General features: G+C 32.8%; 1 protein-coding gene across 2 annotated transcripts in view; it reads right to left on the bottom strand.

Annotated features, from left to right (window-relative positions):
* The window catches only part of Ac78C (adenylyl cyclase 78C), a 757610-nt gene that overhangs the window by 290930 nt on the left and 443971 nt on the right, over window positions 1–22709 (bottom strand). For both annotated transcript variants that reach the window (XM_072525847.1, XM_072525848.1), the window contains one exon: window positions 18232–18376. In XM_072525847.1, coding sequence (XP_072381948.1) covers window positions 18232–18376 — 145 coding nt within the window. The remainder of the gene's footprint in view (window positions 1–18231; window positions 18377–22709) is intronic.

Below are 22709 nucleotides of genomic sequence, written 5' to 3'. Positions count from 1 at the left end.
AAGATTCCAATTTTTCAAAATTTTCATAGGAAATGTAATTATTTTACGAATATCCAAATTTCTTGTTTATGTTATTTTATCAATGTTATAAAAAACAAACCGATAAATATTTGGTAGATTAAAATTATTTTGTGTGGTATAATTTTCATTGGAACAGTTAAGCCCATGGAATTTATTTGATAAATCTTAATATTAATTCTTTTGATAATATAAGATATTTTTGTTTATTTATGTTATTTCTACTTATTTCCTTTTCCTATTTTATCCCGATAAGGAACAATTAAGAGATATTCGAAGCCACGAGAAAAGATAAGTATAACCTAAGCTGATTTATTTTTTTTTTGTATAATAAAAGGACAGCCTAAGATTAATTTTTTTATGTATGATTTTGCGACACTTAGATAATTAATTAAATAATTAATTAAAGAAAAAATAAAAAGGGTAATATAAAAATAAGAAAGAGCACATCATACTAATATATATAAAGTTGTAGGCGTTTCTTAATTACAGCTTGTATGGAAGTACAAAAAAATATATTTCATAAATCCAGCCGTGGACAAGATACACTTTCTAAATAAAAGTAGCTTTAACGATTACCAAAGTCTTGTACCACCAATATCAAAATTGCTCCGAATTTATAATTATCAATACCTACAAAAGATGCAAAAGATCGATGACGAATGGAGGAAACTTCAACAACACCAAAATATTCCAATCAAATTTAAAAATCTGGATGAATTCTATTTTAAAGTGGGTCAAAAATAAAACATTTTGCATTGTCTATGTTGGCTTTATCTCGTTTATCTTTATCTATACAACTGTAAATATAACCAACTCATAAAATACACAAGTTGATGATAAATTGCAAAAAGTGGAGTTTACATTAACTGAATATTTTTTTTACTTTAAGTTTTTTCTCTTAAGTAATTTGTTTGTCAGCTACTTCGACAGCCGTTAGAGCTGATTCCGATTTAGACTGAAAAGTCCAACTAATGTCTTCAAAATCTTCTCACTCTCAGTGGTTCGAGCAAAGAGGTCGAAATGTGCAAAAATATTAGTAGCTTTTAGCAAAAGATTGCTATTGCTGTGATGAAATAAAAGCCATATATTATGGTGTTGGAGCCCAAATTAGTCAAACTTTTCAAGTCTAAATCGGAATGAATAGAACGATAAAACAGTTGTCTCAGTATCTCTACTTCGTATGGCAAGCGAGATAATTCCTGATTTAGACGAGAAAAGTTTGACAACTTAGTGTCCAATGCCATAGCATATGGCTTTTGAATCACAAAATCTGAAAAAAACTGCAAAAATGCACAAAAAAATAGCATTCAGAAAAAGTGGCTTTTTTACGCTTATAATTCACAGAGCACAAACATTTCTAAACAAAACCAGGGACCCAGTAGAAGAAGAAAAAGCAATTAATAAAACTATTCTATCCTGTGTAAAGGGCACGGCAGATAAAATACGCGGAGTTATAAGGAAAAACAAAATAAATACTATATTTAACAAAGACAAGAAGAACTTATCCATATTTTTCCCCGATTAGATGGCTTTAATAAAGACTAAGTAGCCATTTTTAACCATATTACCATCCGGAAAACCAAAATATGCATTGGAAAATAAAGAAGTATATAAGATTTCTTGTGAGTACTGCGACAAATCGTATATGAGACAGTACAATCGAATAATATAGGTAAGGCGAGAATAACATCGAAATGTCATCGAACGATAGGAAAAGACACCATTTTTGTCACATGACATATGCACAGGACATAAAATAAGACCTCTATAGAAGCTGCTAATGTTGGAAAGAAAGATTCTGCGTAAAATAAATTACAAACCCAACTTGGAGGAATACCAACTAAATCCATCAGCTATCGATCACTCTTAACATCGTTAAGATGCTCTCCTCTCTGAGCAGAAGTTATATCCTAAAACCATCTATAGCTACAACATCTGAGCCAAAAATATCCTTAAATTATTATACATTACCTCACTGTCCAATAAAATTATGAAAAATATAAGGCAAACAACTCTATATAACGATAAACAATTTGATGCACCAAATATTCTGCAAATTCCATTAAAAACGTCACAAGAAATGGAAGATGCAATATAAAAATTCACAATAGCTATACAGAAAGTAGCATGTGCAGTAACCCCGACTATCGACTACACCAACCCCGAAAAAAATCTAGACCCCACAGTTAAAAAAATTTTTGGAGAAAAAGCTGCCATAAAAAAAATGGCAAATATCAAGATGCGCATACGATAAAGCAAAACTTTATAGAACTACCAAAGATCTAACAAAGTTACTAAATAATATCAAAAACAAAGATATGTAGGATTACTTAGGTTCTATTGCCGCCTCTAAAGATACAGACTGCTTACTTTGAAAGGCAACAAAAAAGCAAAACAACCACAACTTAATAAGAAACTTGCACGGTAAACAGACCAGAAATAACAAAGCCACAGCCTTTGCGGAACACCTAGTAAAAGTTTTTAAACCAAGCGAAACAGATTCCACATCCCTTTTTCTTGATAAAGAAATAATTGCCATATCCTTTCTTTCCACTCCTAAAATCCTTTCTATCAATTATAATTGTCGTTGGAATCTGTTTCGTTTGGTTTAAAAACTTTTATTAGGTGTTCTGGAAAGGCTGTGGTTTTGTTATTTCTGGCTCATTTACCGTGCGTTTCTTATTGAAGGACAATATTGTTGTGGTTGTTTTGCTTTTTTAGTGCCTGTCAAAGTGAGTAGTCTGTATCTTCAGAGGCGGCAGAAGAACCTAAGTAATCCTGGATATCCTTGTTTTTGATATTATTTAGTAACTTTGTTAGATCTTTGGTAGCTCTATTAAGTTTTTCTTTATCGCTTGCACATCTTGATATCTGCCATTTTTTTATAGCCGCTTTTTCTCTAATTTTTTTTTAACTGTGGGGTCTAGATTTTTTTCTAGTTTATTGCAGTCAATAGTCTGGGTTGCAGCACATGCTACTTTCTGTATAGCTATTGTGAATTTTTATGTGGCATCTTCTATTTCTTGTGGCGTTTTTAATGGAATTTGCAGAATATTTAGTGCATTTAATTGTGTGTGGTTATATAGAGTTGGCTGTCTTATATTTTTATTGGACAGTGAGGTAATGATTAGCGAGTGATCCGAGAATAAATCTAGAAGATTAAGCAGTTTTCTTGAATCGCTGGGCGGATGGCGAATGACTCAGGTTGGTTGGCCAGTATTTAAGTATGTTAATAATATAATTTATGTATAACAATTTTTGTGGATGGCAAATATAGTTTCTTTTTAGAATGTCTGACGTATAAATTGACGAAAGGTGAGAATGGGATTTGAGGATGTTTTTGGCGCAGATGTTATGGCCACAGATGGTTTTAGGGCATAACTTTTGCTCAGATTAGAGAGCACCTTAAGGATGTCAAGAGTGATCGATAGTTGATAGATTCAGTTGAAGGAGTAGGGTTTGTAATTTACTTTACGCAGAATCTTTCTTTCCAACAGCTTCTGTGGGAGGTCTGAATTTATGTACTGCGCTTAGGACATGTGCCAGATATGGCGTCTTTATTTATCGTTCGATGACATTTCGATGTTATTCTCGCCTTTCCTGTATTCTTTGATTAGACTGTCTAATATACGATTTGTCGCAGTACTCACAAGGGATCTTGTATACTTCTTGATTTTCTAATGCCATTTTTGTTTCTTTGGATGGTAATATGGTTGAGAATGGCTAAATGGTCTTTATCAAAGCCATCTTATTAATCCAATTAAGGAAAAAATATGGTTAAGTTATTCTTGTCTTTGTTAAATATAGTATTTTTTTTCTTCTACTGGGTCTCTCGTTTTGTTTAGAAATCTGTGATTCATATGCATAATATGTGGTTTTTATTTGATCAGAGCAATAGCAATCTTTTGCTACACGCTACTTATATTTGCACATTTCAACCTCTTTGCTCGAACCACTGAGAGTAAGAAGATTTTGGAGACATTAGTTGGACTTTTCGGTTTGAATCGGAATCAGCTCTACCGGCTGTCAAAGTAGCTGACAAACAAATTACTTAAAAGAAAAAACTTAAAGTAAAAAAAATATTCAGTTAATGTGAACTCCACTTTTTACAATTTATCATCCACTTGTGTATTGTATAAGTTGGTTATATTCACAGTTGTAACCATTATTTCTGACGCCGTAAAATTGACATAACTCTCTAAAAGATAAACTGTTTAAAATAAATGCATATTGCAATATAAAATGTCTGTTATTAAGCGGTTCCTGCACTTCTTGCTTAAATTGACTTTGAAAATTGTCTTTGACAACTTACGTTTGAACGAGATAAAGCCAACATAGACAATACAAAATGTTTTATTTTTGACCCACTTTAAAATAGAATTTATCCAGATTTTCGAATTTTATTGGAATATTCTGGTATTGTTTCCTCCTTCGTCATCGATCTTTTGCATCGGTTATATGCATCGGTGCAATTTTGATATTGGTGGTACAAGACTTTGGTAATCGTTAAAGCTACTTTTATTTAGAACGTGTATGCGCACGGCTGGATTTGCGAAATCATTTTTTTGTACTTCTATACCAAGCTGTAATAAAGAAACGCCTGCAACTTTCGTAAAAATCCTGTATCATTCATCATCTAAATTAATAATATTTTGGGTCGGTTTGGGATACATGTTGACAAGTTTTGTAATATCTTGAGGATCAATTTTTTCAACATTAATCTCACATATCGTGGGTTCATGTAAGTAAGCAATAGATCTTTCTACACTGCGATCATTTCATTGTGCAAATTTGTGTAAACTATTTTATTGCTTTGAAAAAATTTATTTAATTCCACAAAGTTTGGTGAAACCCATTCCAAAAATTGGTGAAAAATTTCTTATTCTTTATATCTCATTCATACCACTAATGATTTTGTTTTTGTTTTTTGCATTATCCATACCACATTCTTTTGGAGCCTATGTAAACTAAGAAAATATTTTCGACTTATTTAAATTTTTGTTAAAATATCACTTTGGCAATATAGTTGTCGAAAATGAATTAAACTTTAGGCTACTTTTTACTCAAGGCTGGTTTTCGTTGACATTGAGGGTTTTTTACAATTTTTTTCTTTTTTTCGGTTTTTATTGATAATTTATTTACAAATTGGTCAAAATTAAAATCTTTATAACCATTAATTTGTAAGATGTAGTCGGAGAGACATTCATTTTTGTCTTAGCAGTTTTCGTTTTAGTATTTTCCTTAACATTTTGAACGTAATGTTAATGAGGTTATTTAAGGTTAGCAGTTTCAATAACCAAGTTAGATTTTTCTTGTGAGTTGGTTTTTACATTATTTTTGTTTCTACTATATACGTCAAAATTATTAATGAACCATAACGTACCTAATTTTTAAACATACATATCGGCCGATTATTAACTCATTATAACGCCAACGTATCTAGTGCACGCCTTTCATAATGGACAGTGAAGGAATTTCCGAATTTATCAATATTTACAGAGATAATCTCTGTTTGTGGGATAGCTTTATACGCGAACCGAAATGCGCAGAAAACAGCCCAACAACAGCTGCTGAATGTAATGTTGAAGTACAAAAACACTGCCAATGTAGCTTCTGTGCGTAAAAATTGACTCTCTACGTTCTGCCTTCTTCAGAGAACATAAAAAGTTCAAGTTAGTGAAAGTGGAACTGGTACCATAGCAGACGAAGTATATGTGCCTAATTGGGTGCACTACAATGAATTAAGCTTTTTGACAGAAGTGCAGAGGCCAGCCAGAACAGGCACCGATTCTTTAGATACACCAGATAGAATCCAGCCTAATGACAGTCGTGAAAACAAACTACAACTGAAGTTGGACCGCTAGTTGGATAGTAAGTCGGAGCGTGAGTGGAGACGAATATCCAACTAGTGGTTCTACTAAGTGGGACCGCAAGTCGGAACGTGAATGCCCAACTTTTTTAGTTAAATGACTAACGTATTGCTGAGTGGTTCGTATTAAAGATCCTTGCTGTAGCCTCAAGGTACTGCTTATTTCCATAGTATAGCTTAACAAATTCTATTCTTTCTTTTCATATCCCATTTTTGTAAGTCTTTACAATAATATCTCTGATTAATCAGTCGTTGACAAATCAAAGGTAACCTGGTAAAAACTAAAGATAATTAGGATTCAGTATGTTTAAAAAAAATTCATATGAAAAGTGACATTTTTAAAAGAGAAAAAAAAATCTTAACACATTGACGTGTTGATATCGATTTGCAGGTTGATTTGGTTATTGTATTGAAGGTCACTAAGAATATTTAATTGGTTTATTTGGTGACATTTTATTCTTTTCTTATTACTACTTGTATTTAACCAATAATTTAGTTAAATCCAAAATTATCTTCAAAGTTACTACTTAACTTAAAAAAAAATAGAGTATCTTGAAGAAAAAAAAAATACCTTTTAAATGATGTGCCACTCGACCACACATTACGACCACTATTTAAAAAAAACTGGGGATTGATGAGTGGCAGTAGGGGGTTAAATTTGAGGGCATAAATTTGCATGAAAATTGGTATCCCTCCCAATACAAATTGGCGCGTTTTCTTAAATTTTGAAAAAACTCTTGGTTTCTGATTTTGGGGGGGGGGGGGGAGTCAAATTGTCGTTGAAACAAATTGAGGTGTTTATTTTAGAAACAACATAAGTCCAAAATTTTACGAAAACGCGATTGTGGCGTTATCATGTGTGGCGTGGTAACACTGAACTCTATCACCCCAAAAGATTTGTTTCTCCCAAAAACATCACATATCTCCTGATATGTGACACTAAAATATCGGTATTTCTGTCAAAAACGACATATTTATGTCCTATTTGTTTCTTTTAAAAACTACATATGTCCATGTACTAATGTTGTTTTTAAAAGAAACTACGCCGAGAGAACAGCCCATTGGTAAGTACCGAACGACTTCGGCACTCCGGACGCATTGCCGGCGAGTTCTCATTCTCATCGGTCTGTTCTCCCGGTGTAGACTTGTCAAATTTAGTAGCGTTGTTGTCTTATTACGGAACGGTTGTGTTGTTAGTCTCGTGTTATATTTTAAGTAGTTTCTTCAGTTTTGCACTATAAGTTATGAATATGGAGAATGCAGTAGCAAGTGGCAGTAGGAAAATATTCACATACAACTTTAATATAAAATTTGGCTTCCCATGATCCGCTACCGTTTCCGATTCGTTCCAACAAAAACTTACTTCCGAAGGAATCAACGATGCAGAAAATGTCCAAATAACAATGGAAAAAAAAATTCACTTAAGAAAGGCTGATGCATTTTTTACAATGAAAAGACGATACAAGACACAGACTATGGCTGGAGAAGCGAAGGAGAAGGACAAGCGAAAAAAGGTGCCAACAATGTTTGTTCCATATTGTTATATTTTATTAACAATAATAAATTTACGACCAGGAATCTTGTACTAATAAGTGATGGATGTCCTGGGCAAAACAAGAATTATGTTATGTTGCACTTTTTATTTATTTTTGTCCATGTACTTAAACTTTACAAAAAACATCATACCTAGGCCACATACTGAGAAATAATAAGTACCAATATGCCCAACTTATAGTGAAAGGAAAAATCAAGGGAAAGAGAGGCCTAGGAAGGAAAAGACTATCGTGGCTCAGAAACATCCGACAATGGACAGGGCTAAATTTTGAACAGCTAATAAGAACAGCTGAAGATAGAGAAGTAGTAGCCAACCTCCATTGAGGAGAGGGCACTTTAAGAAGAAGAAGACTTAAACTTTTTGACACAATTAAGTACCTGTTTCCTCTTCGGGGCCATTCCTATCTCCCAAACGACCAGGACTTCGCACTGATCGAAAAAAAGAAACGCCATTTGGAACGAGTATTGACACCTAAAGAGTGGGATAAAGTGATATTGTCAGTACGAAGTCACCCTTTAAATTTTCCTTAGTCAAAATGTATCCCTTAAAGTTTTTTGACATTAAGCTAGCCACCGATCAATATTTTCTGAAAACAGCTAAACCGCCAATTTCTCTAAAACTAGTGCGCATGTTCGAAATTACTGCAGAGATTGCTGTAGTGAAGTTGAAGGATACCTACAATGGTCCATGGAGATCCTCTATTGTCAGAAGTAAAGTAGCAACAACTAGTTTAATAAAACTCACACCAAGTTATTTACAAGCTGTGCCAATTTCATCTGCTAACCTGCAAAATTTAAGGAATCTCTTAACGTATTTAGGAAATGCAAAAAATCGAAGCATTTATGAAGGCATTTTTACACGACAAAATCTGCAGAGCAATGATGTTTTAGAAATCGATGAAGATGATAACAGCAGTGGTTGTGATGAATCCTAATCATTTTTTGTAAATTAAAATTCAATAAAAACTTAAGTTTATAACATTACTTTTATTTTATTTTTTCTTTCTTTTAAAAACAACATAAGTCCAAGATTTTTGTTTTTTTTATTAATATTATGAGATGTTTTTTTAAGAAATAATAGTCAGAAAACCTTTATTTAACTTATATTTGTCACTGTACAATTTAAAAGTTTTTCGAAATATGGTAATAAACTCGAGAGAGCGTTTTTTTCATTTTCTACAAAATCAAAATTTTGGACTTATGTTGTTTCTAAAATAAACGCCTCAATTGTATATTATATATATACAATATCACTAAAGGCCTTAGAGCCCCATGGCTTAAAAAGTTTGTTTTTTCTTCATTTTCGCTTTCTTTTATGTACTGAGATCTTCTCTGGCTCGATATGTGATTTTTCTCCATTCCTTCTTGTTATTCATTTTTCTTTTCTGGCCTTCTAGTCCAATTTCTTCCATATCTTTTTCTACCTCCTGATTCCATCTATTTGTTGGCCTTCCTTTTCTCTTTTTTAAAGTTATAGTGTAGTTTAGTACCCTTTTTGGAGTCCTCGTGTTCGGCATCCTTTCTAGGTGACCTCGCCATCTTAGTCTCTGTGCCTTTATGACTCCTATTATGTTAGGTTGATTATATAATTTCTTTAACTCATCATTTGATCTTCTTATCCATAAACCGTCCCTTATTATTCCTCCATATATCTTCCTCAGGATTTTCCTTTTCCATATCTTAGGTAAATTTTGTTCATTTTTTGTCATTGTCCATGTCTCACTGCAGTATGTTACTATTGGTTATATAGTTGTTTTTTATAACTGTATTTTTGCCTTTCTTGATAAAAACTTGCTTTTCAACGTTCCACTAAGAGCATGTACACTTCTATTGCCTGCCATTATTCTAGCTTGTATTTCTTATTTAATGTTAGGTTTACGTGATATTATTATACCTAGGTATGTAAATCTTTCTACCATTTTGAATTCGTATCATGATCTTTCTTCTACTCCTACTTTAAACTTTTGTCCGTCCCTGAACTGATCATCTGTCCACTGCATACATTTTGTTTTAGTTTCATTTATGTAAAGTCCCGTTTTCTTTGCTGCTTTTACTATTCTCTGTACTATCTCCTGTAGCTCTTTTTTTCCTCTTGCCAGCAACACTATATCATCCGCAAATACCAAAACTTGGTGTCTTTTATGATATAGGAGTCCTTCTCTATTGATTTTCGCTTCTCACATTATTTTTTCTAGGCATAAATTGAAGAGTAATGATGACAAAAGGATCGCCCTGCCTTAATCCTTCGTTTACTATAAATTTGTCCGATGCATGATTGTTTACTTTGACTCTGTTTTCTGTATTCTCTAAAGTAAGATGTATCATGTTATGCAACTTTCTGCTAACTCCCAGTTCCTCAAGGGTCTCTTGTAATTCCTTCCTTTTTATTCTATCGTATGCTTGCTGGAAGTCGATGAATAGCGCTATCGTTGGTAAGTTGTGTTCATAGCTTTCTGCTTGTAATTCTCTGATTATGAATACTTGGTCCGTTGTGCTTCTCCCTCGTCTAAATCCGCAGTGATATTCGCCTATTATATTTTTAACTTTTTTTTAGCTTTTTTTTTATGGATTTTGATAGGATTTTATATACAGTATTTAGTAACGCTACTCCTCTGTAATTACTGCATTCTGTTTTGTCTCCTTTTTTGTGTAATGGGCAAATAATGACTTTCTTCCAATCTTCTGGTATTTGTTCTTTTATCCATATCTCCTTTATGATCTTAAATATCCAATTATTTAGCAGTTTTCCACCATATTTCATCATCTCTGCTGTTATGTTATCGCTTCCAGGGGATTTGTTGTTTTTTAGATTTTTTATAATTCCCTCTTGTTGTTCTTTGCTGGGTGAATTATCTTCTATGTCTTATAAGTGTTTATATTCATATAAGCAATTCTTGCTTCTGCTTCCATACATTCTCTTTGGTTTGACTTATTGCCTCAATTGTATAGACCTATAATATACATAAATTTAAACTACTAACGTTGTTAAAAAATATTTCAGTTAACATTGTTCTGAAAGCATTTTCTTGTGGCATCATAATATTTTAAATTAACGTAAAAATAAACTTATTTTAAACTAAAATTGCGGTTAATTCCCAGTAAAAATAGTAAATTATATTTCAGTTTATTAAACACAATCTAATCTTATCTCGATAACCACAAAAATTTCTTTTTAATCTTAACGGTCATGTTTTCCCTATAATCCTGAGCTGAAAGAGTTTACAGAATCGAAAAGCAATAAAAACTTTTTCGGTTTCCATACTTTTGGGAATAAGGAAAGAAATACCTATTAGCTGTCTGGATTTGGGGCTTTTATATTCATACAAAACAACAACAAAGTAGAATTGATTATCTTAAAATAATTAAGCAGGCGATTTCGAAGTTAAATTAGTTAACTGTTTAAGATATTGATATTGACGAAAAGTTTGTTAAAATTTAATATACGGGTAAAGCTTAACGAAATTAGTGAGTTTTGTTAGTGTGGGTTTCAATTTAGGTAAATATATAATTTTAATAGAAATTTTAGGGATACAAATTTTACGTTAATAATAGGTTGAATCTTACATATACAGACATCATACAGTGAACGGCTAAATTATGGAATATTATCATTATTTCGAGAACCGTCGATTTTTGAGGGAAATCCCGAAACAGGTCGATTTTTGTTATAAAATAACCATGTTATAACGTACATGGAGTAGGGATGAGGTCACCGGTGTAGGTGTAGTGACGTAATCGTTAATTTTTTTTAAATAGAAATTGGTATACTGCGACACCTCATTTGAAAGAGGATTTAATTCTCTATTTAACATTACATTTTTAACTAAAATATTTTTTTAAGGGTACAATAACATTTTTTTTTAATTTAAATTCAACTAAATTACAACTAATGATTTAATTCATAATGTACTTTAAAGTAACCAAATTATGCATAACAATTATTTTAAATTAAATGTTCGAAATGCCATCCATCGGTTCCTGCCCTGACTTTCTGAAGTAAATACTTAAAAAAGCAAAAATAAGTAAAAATAATAATGGACACAAAAAGTTATCTCATAAACACTGAAACTTTTTGTCAAATGTTAATTCAAGCAAGTGATAGTGGCATAGTTACTGTAATAGTTATTGACGTAAGTGTTTTGATTTTTTGTGAATTATCATCAGTTGTCAATTGTAATTTTTACTTTTGAATACTAAATTATGGCTCACCTAAATTAAACACAACGCATAGAAATATTAAGTTGAATTAATAAAATAAATTTTGAGAACGATTACCGAAGTGGAAATTGATACGTCAATAAACGTATTTTAACCTTTAATTGTGGCTTATTCCCATTTAAATAGTAATTAATTTAAAATGCCACAAGAAAATAACTTCAGAACAATATTAAGAAACCCTGTATATATTTGAATTACCGTTGGCTTAGGTACTTCCTAACTCTAAAATGGATTTCATTATAGGCTAAGTATTGCCTAAACCACTTAAGCATTACTTTATCGTATGATGATGATGATGATGATAATAGTATGTTTGGCATGGAAACTACTTCTTTTGCCACATATTTTTAAATGATTTACATATGTTGTGTTTATGAATTAAAACTTGATTGTACCAAATTTATATTATATATCCGGATGCAAATAAGTGATTACATATGAGTTGGTATATTGATTTCTGATTCAGTGACAGTAGGTGGGTTATATTTACTGAAAGATGCACATTACTTTTAACCAGCTTTTCATAAAATGTAGGTGAGAGTGCTTTATTTTTAATACATCCAAACAGGATGTGATTAACATAACAATGGGAAATATTATTGCACAAACACTTTCCTGATTCTATAATATTTAATCTAGCCAGGTGAGCGGTAACAGCACCGTGACTAGTTTTTAATCTTGTGATAGTTGCTGTTGATCGTTTAGATATATTATAATGAAATATGTGTGGTAATTCTGTTAGGGATGGTAATGTAGGATGAATCTTGTAATAATGATTACTTGAAGTATTTGCCAATATTTTCCATCTGTCTTGCCAGTTAAAATTTATTTTTTTTATTATAAAAATTGATTAGATCTGATACTGTGTAAATATGTTCTTGTATACCTGAATGAGTAGAATCCTTAGCGAGCTCGTCTACTATTTCATTAACTTTTATCCTGGTGTGACTCTTTGCCCAAATAAATGTTACATCTTTGTTTCTCATTTTTTGTTTAATGTCACATATCAGCTCACATATCTTATGGTTTAACTCAGTATTATTAAGTCCACTAAGAACTGACTTAGAGTCCAAGATAATCACAGCATCTTGCAAATTTGCGTGCTCTAGCCAACCCTGAGCTTTCCTAATAGCTACCGCTTCTGCAGTGTAAATAGAGCCATGTGGAGGAAGCTTTATTTTAAGTGATTTGTTTTTGGACGGAATGTACACTGCAAACTCTACCTTCCCATCGTTCAGTGTAGAGCCATCTGTGTAAATTATAGTTTTATTAGTATATTCACTCAATATGGAGTTCAACAACTTGTTATTTATTTGATGTGAATCTGAATATTTCGGAAATATAAAATTTGATTTTTTGAAGATCGTATTAAATTCTAATTTATAAAATGATATTATAACACTTGTTGAAAGTATAACCGGTACATCATTGGTTTCCAGAAAGGGATCCGCTAATGGTGGTAAATTTTTTATTTTCCAATAATTGTTTACTAGATTTTGTATGGATAATTCATACAGCATACTTAGTAAGCCGCTTGTTCTAGCCCTTAATTTTAATACATATTTTGTTGCTAATAAATTTCTACGATTTTCTAATGGCATTTCATTACTTTCAGCAAGTAGCAGAGGGCATGGTGTTAATTTCATAGCATCTAAAGTTAATCTCAAATTTTTAAACTGAATACGATCTAAAAATGTATTGCTTGCTGATCCGTATAACACACATCCATAATTCAAAATTGATCGCACGTAGGTCCTGTAAAACATCAATGCAACTTTGGGATCAGCATCCCATTTCCTGCAAGTGACACATTTAAGGAGATTGATGCCTTTCTTACATCTTTTTTTTTACATATTGGACCTGTTTGGACCATAGTAATTTGGAGGCTAGGATTATACCAAGATATTTATACTCACTGGACAACGGGTATATCATATCCTGACAGGTTTAGACTATCAGGCGTATGTATCCTATGTCTTTTAAATAAAATGGCAGATTTTTCTGGGGATATAGTAAGTTTATGGTCTTTAGTATAATCGTCATATGAATCACGGATGGAGTAAATACATATATCATCGGCATACTGAATACGTTTTATGGAATCAACAAAAATGCCGCGTATACTTGCGGAAAATATTTGAAGAGAATCGGGTTTAATACAGTCCCCTGTGGTAATCCTGTATGAGTGGTAATCCTGATATATAAAGTTCGGTTGCTAAAAATATTAACTATATTAGCGGATAAATTTGTGGACAACCCCAGTTTGCATAACTTTATGCATTACTCTTGAATTAACATAATCGTAATCGCCTTTAAGGTCTAGAAAAAAAACATGCTAAATATTTATTTTTAGAAAAATTTAGTTGGAGATCTGTTGTTAAATGACTTATTGCATCCTAGTGTACCAAGACCAGATCGAAATCCATATTGAGTGCTTGGCAAAAGATTATATTATTCGACTGTCCAGTTAAAACGATTTTTGATAATTCTTTCGAAAGTTTTTGTTATACAAGACAATAGAGAAATGGGTCGATAAGACGATGAGAGAGTTTTGTCTTTGTTGGGTTTGATAAAAAGACATAATAATTGTTTCTTTCATTTTGTCAATGTTATTTCCTTTTAAAACCCAATCATTAAATAATAAATTTTAATAAAATAATTTTTAATAAACGATTTTTAGCCTTATCGGGGAGGTGATTAATTATCGAATAAGTGATATAATCTTTCCCGAGCGCAGTAGATTTTGACATTTTAATAACTGCATCCAGTTCTTGGATGTTTATTGGATTTTCTAGTAATTTAAATTTACTAGAATTGCATATTGTTACGTGTTTTAATTGGCCTTGAACGTATGGTGGAGCGAACTTGTCAAGTAACTCTTCTATTAGCTCTGTTGAAATTGGTTGTGTCTGTGAATGATAATTTTTGTTAGTCATTTTATTAACAAATTTCCATATTTTATTAAGCTTTGTATTTTTATTAATAGTATTTACAAAGTTGATGTAAAGAAAAAACAAAGATGTTTTTTGTTTTTTAGTGAAAACAACTTTGCATTTGGCTTGGATGTGTTTAAATTTTAGATAATTTTCAAGATTTGAGACAATACTATACTCTCGAAAAGCCTTTTTTTTTGACGACAAGATATTAAATTTTTACATTCGTCGTCCCACTATACGGGAAGACCGGATTTTGGTTGAAATGATTTTTAAGTAATCATAGCAGAGTCTGCAGCTTCGCTAATTGTTTTTATTAAGTTATTAAACATTTCCATGTTTAACAAAAGATGCAACATCCATAAAATGAGTGTCTGGAAGGCATTTTTCTAAGTAATTTTCAAATATAGACCAGCCCGCTGAAGACTCTTTCCATTTTGTGGATGTATGGAGTGGTATTGGAGAATATTTCCGCCCGGCACCTTTTAGATCTGTTTAAAGGGGAAATTTTTGAAGAAGAATCCGCAAAGAACCCGAAGGAGAAACATTTTCCCCACTGGACCGATCTCACAACATGGACTTAAAAAAAATAGAAGGTGTCACAAGAAGAGGTAAAATAAGAAATGACCCAATAATACAAAAGCTAAAGGCAGAATCAGACGGTTCACTATTATTTCACTCAGATGAATGTTTTCTCTAAGATATTGTGTCATACTACATTGCGTATACGGCATTTTTATTTTATTTTATGTTTAGACCTTTTATCCCGAGTAAAATATGAAAGATGAAAAACAGAAATGAACAAAAAGTAAACCGTCTGATACTGCCTTAAAGTTAAAACCAATAGAGACAATTGTAGGTATAAAACAGTAAGGATAGCTAGCTCACATCTATTGAATGAACGACAGAAGAATAGCAAAAAAAGTATACCAAATCAGAGTATAAGGGAAAAACAAGGTAGGACGACCAAAAATGAGATTAAAGGACCAAAAAAAAATGAAACAAACAAGAAGCGGAGAAGAGAGAAGAGCAATGGAACAACATGAAACAATTGGCCCAAAATGGACAATAACGGAAAATACGTATTGGATAATATATGTTAAGATATGTATTAATAGACTACAAGCCCACAGGACATTTTTAATGGGTCATTTGACCCAGCGTGAATCATATATAAAACAATACTACAATATGTAATAACAATTTTAAAAACTATGCCGCCACTTCTTATCGGTACACAAAACATGAGGGTTCAAATTGGGCCTTGGATTTCTCAACCCTGTCCCAGCCAAAATGTACGGCGTTCTTCTTCTTCAGGTGCCATCTCCGCTACGGAGGTTGGCAATCATCATAGCTATTTTAATTTTTGAGGTCGTAGCTCTAAATAGTTGTTTTGAGCTACATCCAAATCATTCTCTCAGGTTCTTGAGCTATGAAATTTGTCTTTTTCCGATGCTTCTTCTGCCATTATCTTTCCTTGCATTATGAGTCGCAGGATGCCATACTTCTCGCCCCGCATCACATGTCCGAGATACTGTAGCTTTCTTTCTTTAATTGTAACTTCAACTTCCTTCTTTTTACCTATTCTTCTCAGTACTTCATTGTTCGTAGCTCTATCTACCCAGGAAACCCTCATAATTCTTCTATAGGTCCACATTTCAAAGGCGTTAAGTCGTCTCATTGTGTCTAGATTTAACGTCCATGATTCCATTTCATATAGTACACTGTATACGTAACATTTGTTAGGCGTACTTTAAGAGCTATTCTTAAATCTTTGCCACATAGGACTTTTTTCATTTTCATAAAATTAGAGTGTGCTTTTTCGATTCTGACTTTGATTTCTGCAGTGTAATTATTTTCTGTTATATGTGTTCCTAGGTAAGTGTACTTTTTTACTCTTTCGATCTGCTGGCCTTCTACTGACAAGATTTCGTTAGTATTATGGTTGTTTTTACAAATTTTCATGAACTTCGTCTTTTTGATATTGAGCGAGAGTCCGTAATCCCTACTACACATTACTATTTTACTTATGAGTCTTTCCAGGTCTTGTAAACTATCGGCTATTATTACTTGATTACGTTGTATCATATGCATGTCTGATGTTGTTAACTAAGACTCCATTTACTCTTATGCCGACTGTTTCATCTTCCAGAGTTTCTCGAATTAACTCTTCAGAATAAGAGTTAAATAATAGAGCGGCCTTGCCTTACTCCTCTCTTTATTTCCATTTCTTCAGATGTTTCTTTTTCAATTTGTACTATTGCTCGCTGATTGTAATAAAGGTTTGTTATTAGCCTTAAATCTCTTTCATCTAGGTTTTTATTTTTTAGAATTTCCATGAGTCGGTCATGTTTTACTTTATCAAACGCTTTATTGTAGTCTATAAGACGTAAAGAGGGTTAACATCCAAACATCTCTGCGTCAGCACGTTGAAGGAGAATAGTGCCTCTCTGGTACCCATACCATTGTGGAACCCACATTGTGTGTCACTAATATCCAGCTCCAGTTTAGTGTGAATTCTGGCGTGGATATTTTTCAACAGAATTTTCAAGGTATGTGACATTAAGCTTATGGTTCGATAGTCACTGCACTCTTTGGCATTCACTTTCTTTGGTAAACGGTACGGCGTTGCAATAAAATTAATCTATATACCGCTTCCAAACTTTGTGTATGAATGCCGTACTGTGTAAAATTACCGAAAATGGGGAAAAAGTTTACCGAAACAAAAAAAAATTCTCTGCTCCTGATACCATTATTTTTATACGGTCTTAGGTTGCAGGTCATTATTTTTGTATTACCTACTCTTCTTCTTAAGGTGCCCTCTCCATTACTGAAGGTTGGCTAGAACTACAGCAAATTGCTCTCTATCTGAGCTATTCTTAGTATCGAATGTGTATCCAAGCCCACCAGTCTCTTACATTTTTCAGCCAGGAGCATTTTCTTCTTTCTGGACCTCTTCTTCCTTCCACTTTCCCTTCCACTATCAGTCGTAGGAAGTAGTATTTTTCTTCTGTGTAAATATGTCCTAGATAACTCGTTTTTCTGGATTTTACAATATTTAGGAGTTCTCTCTCAGTACCCATTCTTCTCAGCACCTCGTTGTTGGTTACGTGCTCTGCCCAAGAGATCTTCAGCATCCTTTGAAAAACCCACATCTCAAAGGATTCTAAACGACTCATACTTGTGATTTTAAGAGTCGATGTTTCCACTCCGTATAGCAATATTACCTACATAAGTTATAAATGCCGTATAAAAATGTTTGACCAAGAAAACTTACTCCCTTAAGTGATTTTACCTGTGACACATATGTACCGATAAGAATTGACGGCATAGTTTTAAAAGTTGTTATTAGATATTTTAGTATTGTTTGAAATGTGATTCATGCTGGGCCAAATGACTGTCAATATGGGCTTGTAGACTATAAGTATTGTATAAATATTACAAATATAATTAATTTTAATGTAAATATTCCAACTCCGAAAGATGTTATTTTTTTTTTATTAATAAAAATAAATAATTTAGAAATAAATTAACGTGTCTTCATAGAATTGGATATTTTTTGTAGATTACATTAAAAAAAGAAATAACTGGTATGTATTATGTTACTCCTCCACTTGATATGAAAGAAGCACTCACCTTTATATGAATACGCATCCTCATCCAATTGTCGAATTGGTTTTTCCAGATTGTTGACATGTTCTTCTAGTTTTCCATTTTGTAGAGAGGCCGACTCACTCATGGGTATTGATGTGTGGTTGCTTAGACTATTGTCTGTACTGTCCTGAAAAACGACAGTGGTTTACAAAACGAAACGAATGTTTTGCAGTTGATTAGAAAATACAGGGCGACAATTTTAAAAAAACTTTTTATAGTTAATTCCTTTATTCTGGTACAGAATATAAAAAATAAAAAAAAAACAGTTTTTTCAAATGCAGAAACATTTACTGAATATTTTTAACCCTCAACATTCAACCATCTAACAATAGTAAATAATGATCTCACAATTTTAAATAAAAAGTGCGATCAAATGTCATAACATTTTAAAGGGCGGCGCTTAACCCTTCGGTACACGGGTGATACTTTGTTATACGTAAGAACGAGTTGGGTCTGAGAAGCTCAAAAATTATACTAAGAACTTTTTATGTTAAATTTTTTAACAACAGGTTTGCGTTGCATATATTAGAACTACTACTAAAGACAACTTACATACATAAAATGAACTTCTATTATAATACTAAAACTAAAAATATAAAAGAAATTACGTACTACAATTTTTTTTAAATAGTGACGCATGTATCGCGTTTTACGATCTCTAAAAAAAGCACAACGCCCCCTTTTATCTTGCAATTCCGCAGGTGCTTGTACTGGTCCAACATCATTGAGTTTAGCAGCAAGCTCTCTTATATCTCGTGCCAAATGAGGAGATTGAGCTCTTTCTTTTATATTTTCCATAACTAACTAAAGACCTGATTCTTTAAAAAAAATCTTCTTTTGCTTATTTTTAGATCCAGTTTGTTAATTCTCTGTATCACAAATGCATTTATTGCAGCAACATCAAGCAATCCATAAAATATGACCATGGGCCAACGTTTTGTATTTCTTTTCACAGTATAGGAACCTCGAAGTTAATCAACCGTGTCCATACCACATTTCGTAGAGTTATAGAACGTTATTACTTCAGGTTTACTTTTGTCACCCGTTGTCGGATCGATTTGGTCATCATGGTGTAGGGTTGACAAAAGAACAACATGTTTTTTTGGTTTTGGTATATAGGACAATATCGTCATATCTTTGGTAAATCCAAACATAGTTGATTTTGGAGGTCTATTGATTAATAAAAATTCGGTCGGATATGCCTTTTGTTTTTCTGTAGGGCGCCTAGAATTATTAGACTATGATTTTTCAGTAAGTTTTGTGCGACTTCAATTGATGTAAACCAATTGTTCATTGTGACATTCCGGTTGGATTTGGAGATTGGTTTCAAAGCCGCTCAACCACATCGTAGGCTGCAGAACTGATAGCATATGGACCTGATGGTTGTGTACCGGCATAGATTTCTAATTGATAAGTATAAAAAGTGCGAGAATCCACCAAAGAATATACTTTCAGACCGTATCAGCCCGGTTTGTTTGGAAGGTATATTTTAAAACTACAAGGACCTCTAAATCCTAAAAGCATCTCATCGATAGTGACATATTGGCCAATGGTATAATATTTTTGAAAATTTTCAACTACATCCTCGAATATGACTCTAACTGCTGCAAGTTTGTCTACTTGTTTCCGTTCGTCCCTTGTACGAATATTATCTAAGCGTAAGCACTTCATACGAAATCTAAATCTGCGGAGAGCCATCGTTGCTGGAAATATGTCAAGGCCCGTACCATTTTTTCCCAAAAACTTAAAAATTGAAGTTCTACCTCCACAGTAAACTCCAAAGTAAAGCAGGCCAATCAGAGCTTTTAGTTCACATACAGTGTGTAAAAGCCAAATGGAATAAATTCATTATTTAGGTTACTGTACATATTTATAAAAAATCCCGAAACACGTCAAATTTAAATTATAACTTGACATTCTTTAACGTTAAAATGCAACCCCTACCTTTAACCCCCTTAGAATGACAGGTACAACCCCCAATTTTTAAAATAGGATGTATAGGCTTGTGATATATCGTTTGAAAGGTCTTTTCATTCTCCATTCAAAAATGTTGCCGCTTTCAAGTTTATTAAGATTAATTAAGATAAAATTAATTAAAATCATGTGGTTACCGAAGTTCGCTACAATACAATCAAAAACTAAAATGTAATGCAAAACCTAATAAAATGTAGAACACGAAAAAGAACTATGAATGTTAATGAAGTAGATGTTCAAAATGTTCACCGCGAACGTCTTTGCAACATCCTAATCTCATATAAAACTGTCTTCTAACATTATTTAACATAACAGGCGTGATCGACCTAATCGCAAGCGTTATTCGTTCATTTAAATCAGAAGGTTTAGTTTTGTACACATGGATCTTCACATATCCCCATAAAAAGAAATCTAATAACGTAAGATCAGGTGATCGCGCTGGCCATTCAATCGATCCTCGCCTCCCTATCCACCGATTGGGAAATATTGTATCGAGGTATTGCCGGATATTAAGTTGGTAATGTAGTGGTGCTCCATCCTGCTGAAACCATATCGTATTCGCTGGAACTTGAGGGTTTCCTGGATCAGGATATAAATTTGCCAACGTTGGAATGACATAATTTTGAAGTAGTGCCAAATAATTGTTGCCATTCAAGTTGCCCTTAATGAAAAAGGGACCAATGATATTGTTTCCTACAATTCCTGCCCAAACATTAACCTTTTGAGGGTATTGAGTGTGTTCTTCTCTCATCCAGTGAGGATTTTCCGTAGCCCAGTAGCGGCAATTTTGCCGATTAGCATGACCGTTAAGTGAAAAAGTACACTCATCAGAAAACATAACGTCTTCTAATTGAATAATATTGTTATCCAACATGTCCATCATTTGCTCACAAAAAAAAGTTCTCCTATCAAAATCGCCTTCCATGAGCTCCTGAGTAGGTATCATCTTATAGGGATGCAATTTATTTTCTTTTAATATGTTTACTATCGATGTATGGCTAGCATTGAATGTAGTGGATGCCTGTCTACTCGATGTATGTGGATTTTCCTGAAACTCAAGCAACACATCTAATTTGAGTTCATCACTCAGTGCATTGGCAGCTGCTTTTTTTATCTGCCATTTACTTTTTATCTACTATTTTACATGACCAAACTCGCGAAACTGCTTCTCTATTTTACTTATTGTTCCTTGGGATATAGGCGGTAAATTTCTCATGAAATAGTTAATCTAACCATTTTTCAGAATTGAATTGAACGAACTTTTTACTTAAATTATAATACTGAACTTAAATAAAACAATTTACTACTAATGCATGTTAAAATAACGTTGCCACGGAAATTCTTTAAAGTTTCTTAATGGTTACCATCTAAAAACCACATTGCTATGGTTTTTGTTCACTTTCTCATTATCAAGACCTAAACGGGAAACAAGTTTTGAGTATATTTTAGCGAATTTCGGTAACCACATGATTTTAATTTATTTTATCTTAATTAATCTTAATAAACTTGAAAGCGACAACATTTTTGAATGGAGAATTAAAAGATCTTTCAAACGATATATGACAAGCCTATACTTCCTATTTAAAAAATTGGAGGTTGTACCTGTCATTCTAAGGAAGTTGAAGGGTTGCATTTTCACGTTAAAGAATGTCAAGTTATAATTTAAATTTGATGTGTTTCGGGATTTTTTATAAATATGTACAGTAATCTAAATAATGAATTTATTCCATTTGGCTTTTACGCACTGTATATTTGTTAGCCTCGCATCAGAACTGTCTTTATATCTTACGGACACACGGTCGATATATACATTAGTACATTTAACAATATGTTTTATAATTTTGTCATTAAAAAATAGTTTCCAGCTTGACTTTACAGTTGTGCAACTTTTCTCTTTACGAATAACTCCAGGAAGTTTTGTGATGATATTTTTTTATCTAGTTCTAACATTTCGTGATCCGCATGTCTTATTCCATTTCATTTCATCTTTGGTATTGTAATAAAGGTGTTGGTTTGACCCACCTTGTGGAATACACTGTTGTAAGTTTAGTTCGGTGTCTGATAAATCAGACTCTGAGTTATGATTACCATCTTCGTTTTTTAATTTTCCAACAATGGACTCATCGGAATCTTTATAATATAATCTTTATAATTTTCTTCCTCGTCGGTTGAAACTACCTCGTAGAGACATTGCAAACGTTTTACCTCTCCCTCGTATGAATAAATTATTTTGCTAAGCTCTAAAAACAATGCACTGAAAATTTTGTACTTTCATAAAAAAATTCTTCATAAAAAGGAACGGGTTGGGTCTGAGAGAACGAAAACAGTATAACATCGACACTATCGCTTCAATACGCATTAGTAACTGAGAAATTATCGCTGGCCATGCCGTCGAAAGGTACCTAGACCGCCAGGACCGTACTTAGACTCGCTGACCGAATAGAGATAGAAAAACTGAATGGACCCGACAGATACAACCCGTGCAC

The sequence above is a fragment of the Diabrotica undecimpunctata genome, chromosome 3 (genome assembly GCF_040954645.1).
Source record: "Diabrotica undecimpunctata isolate CICGRU chromosome 3, icDiaUnde3, whole genome shotgun sequence".
NCBI classification, from domain to species: Eukaryota; Metazoa; Arthropoda; class Insecta; order Coleoptera; family Chrysomelidae; genus Diabrotica; species Diabrotica undecimpunctata.
This window is presented reverse-complemented; position numbering and strand designations above follow the sequence as displayed.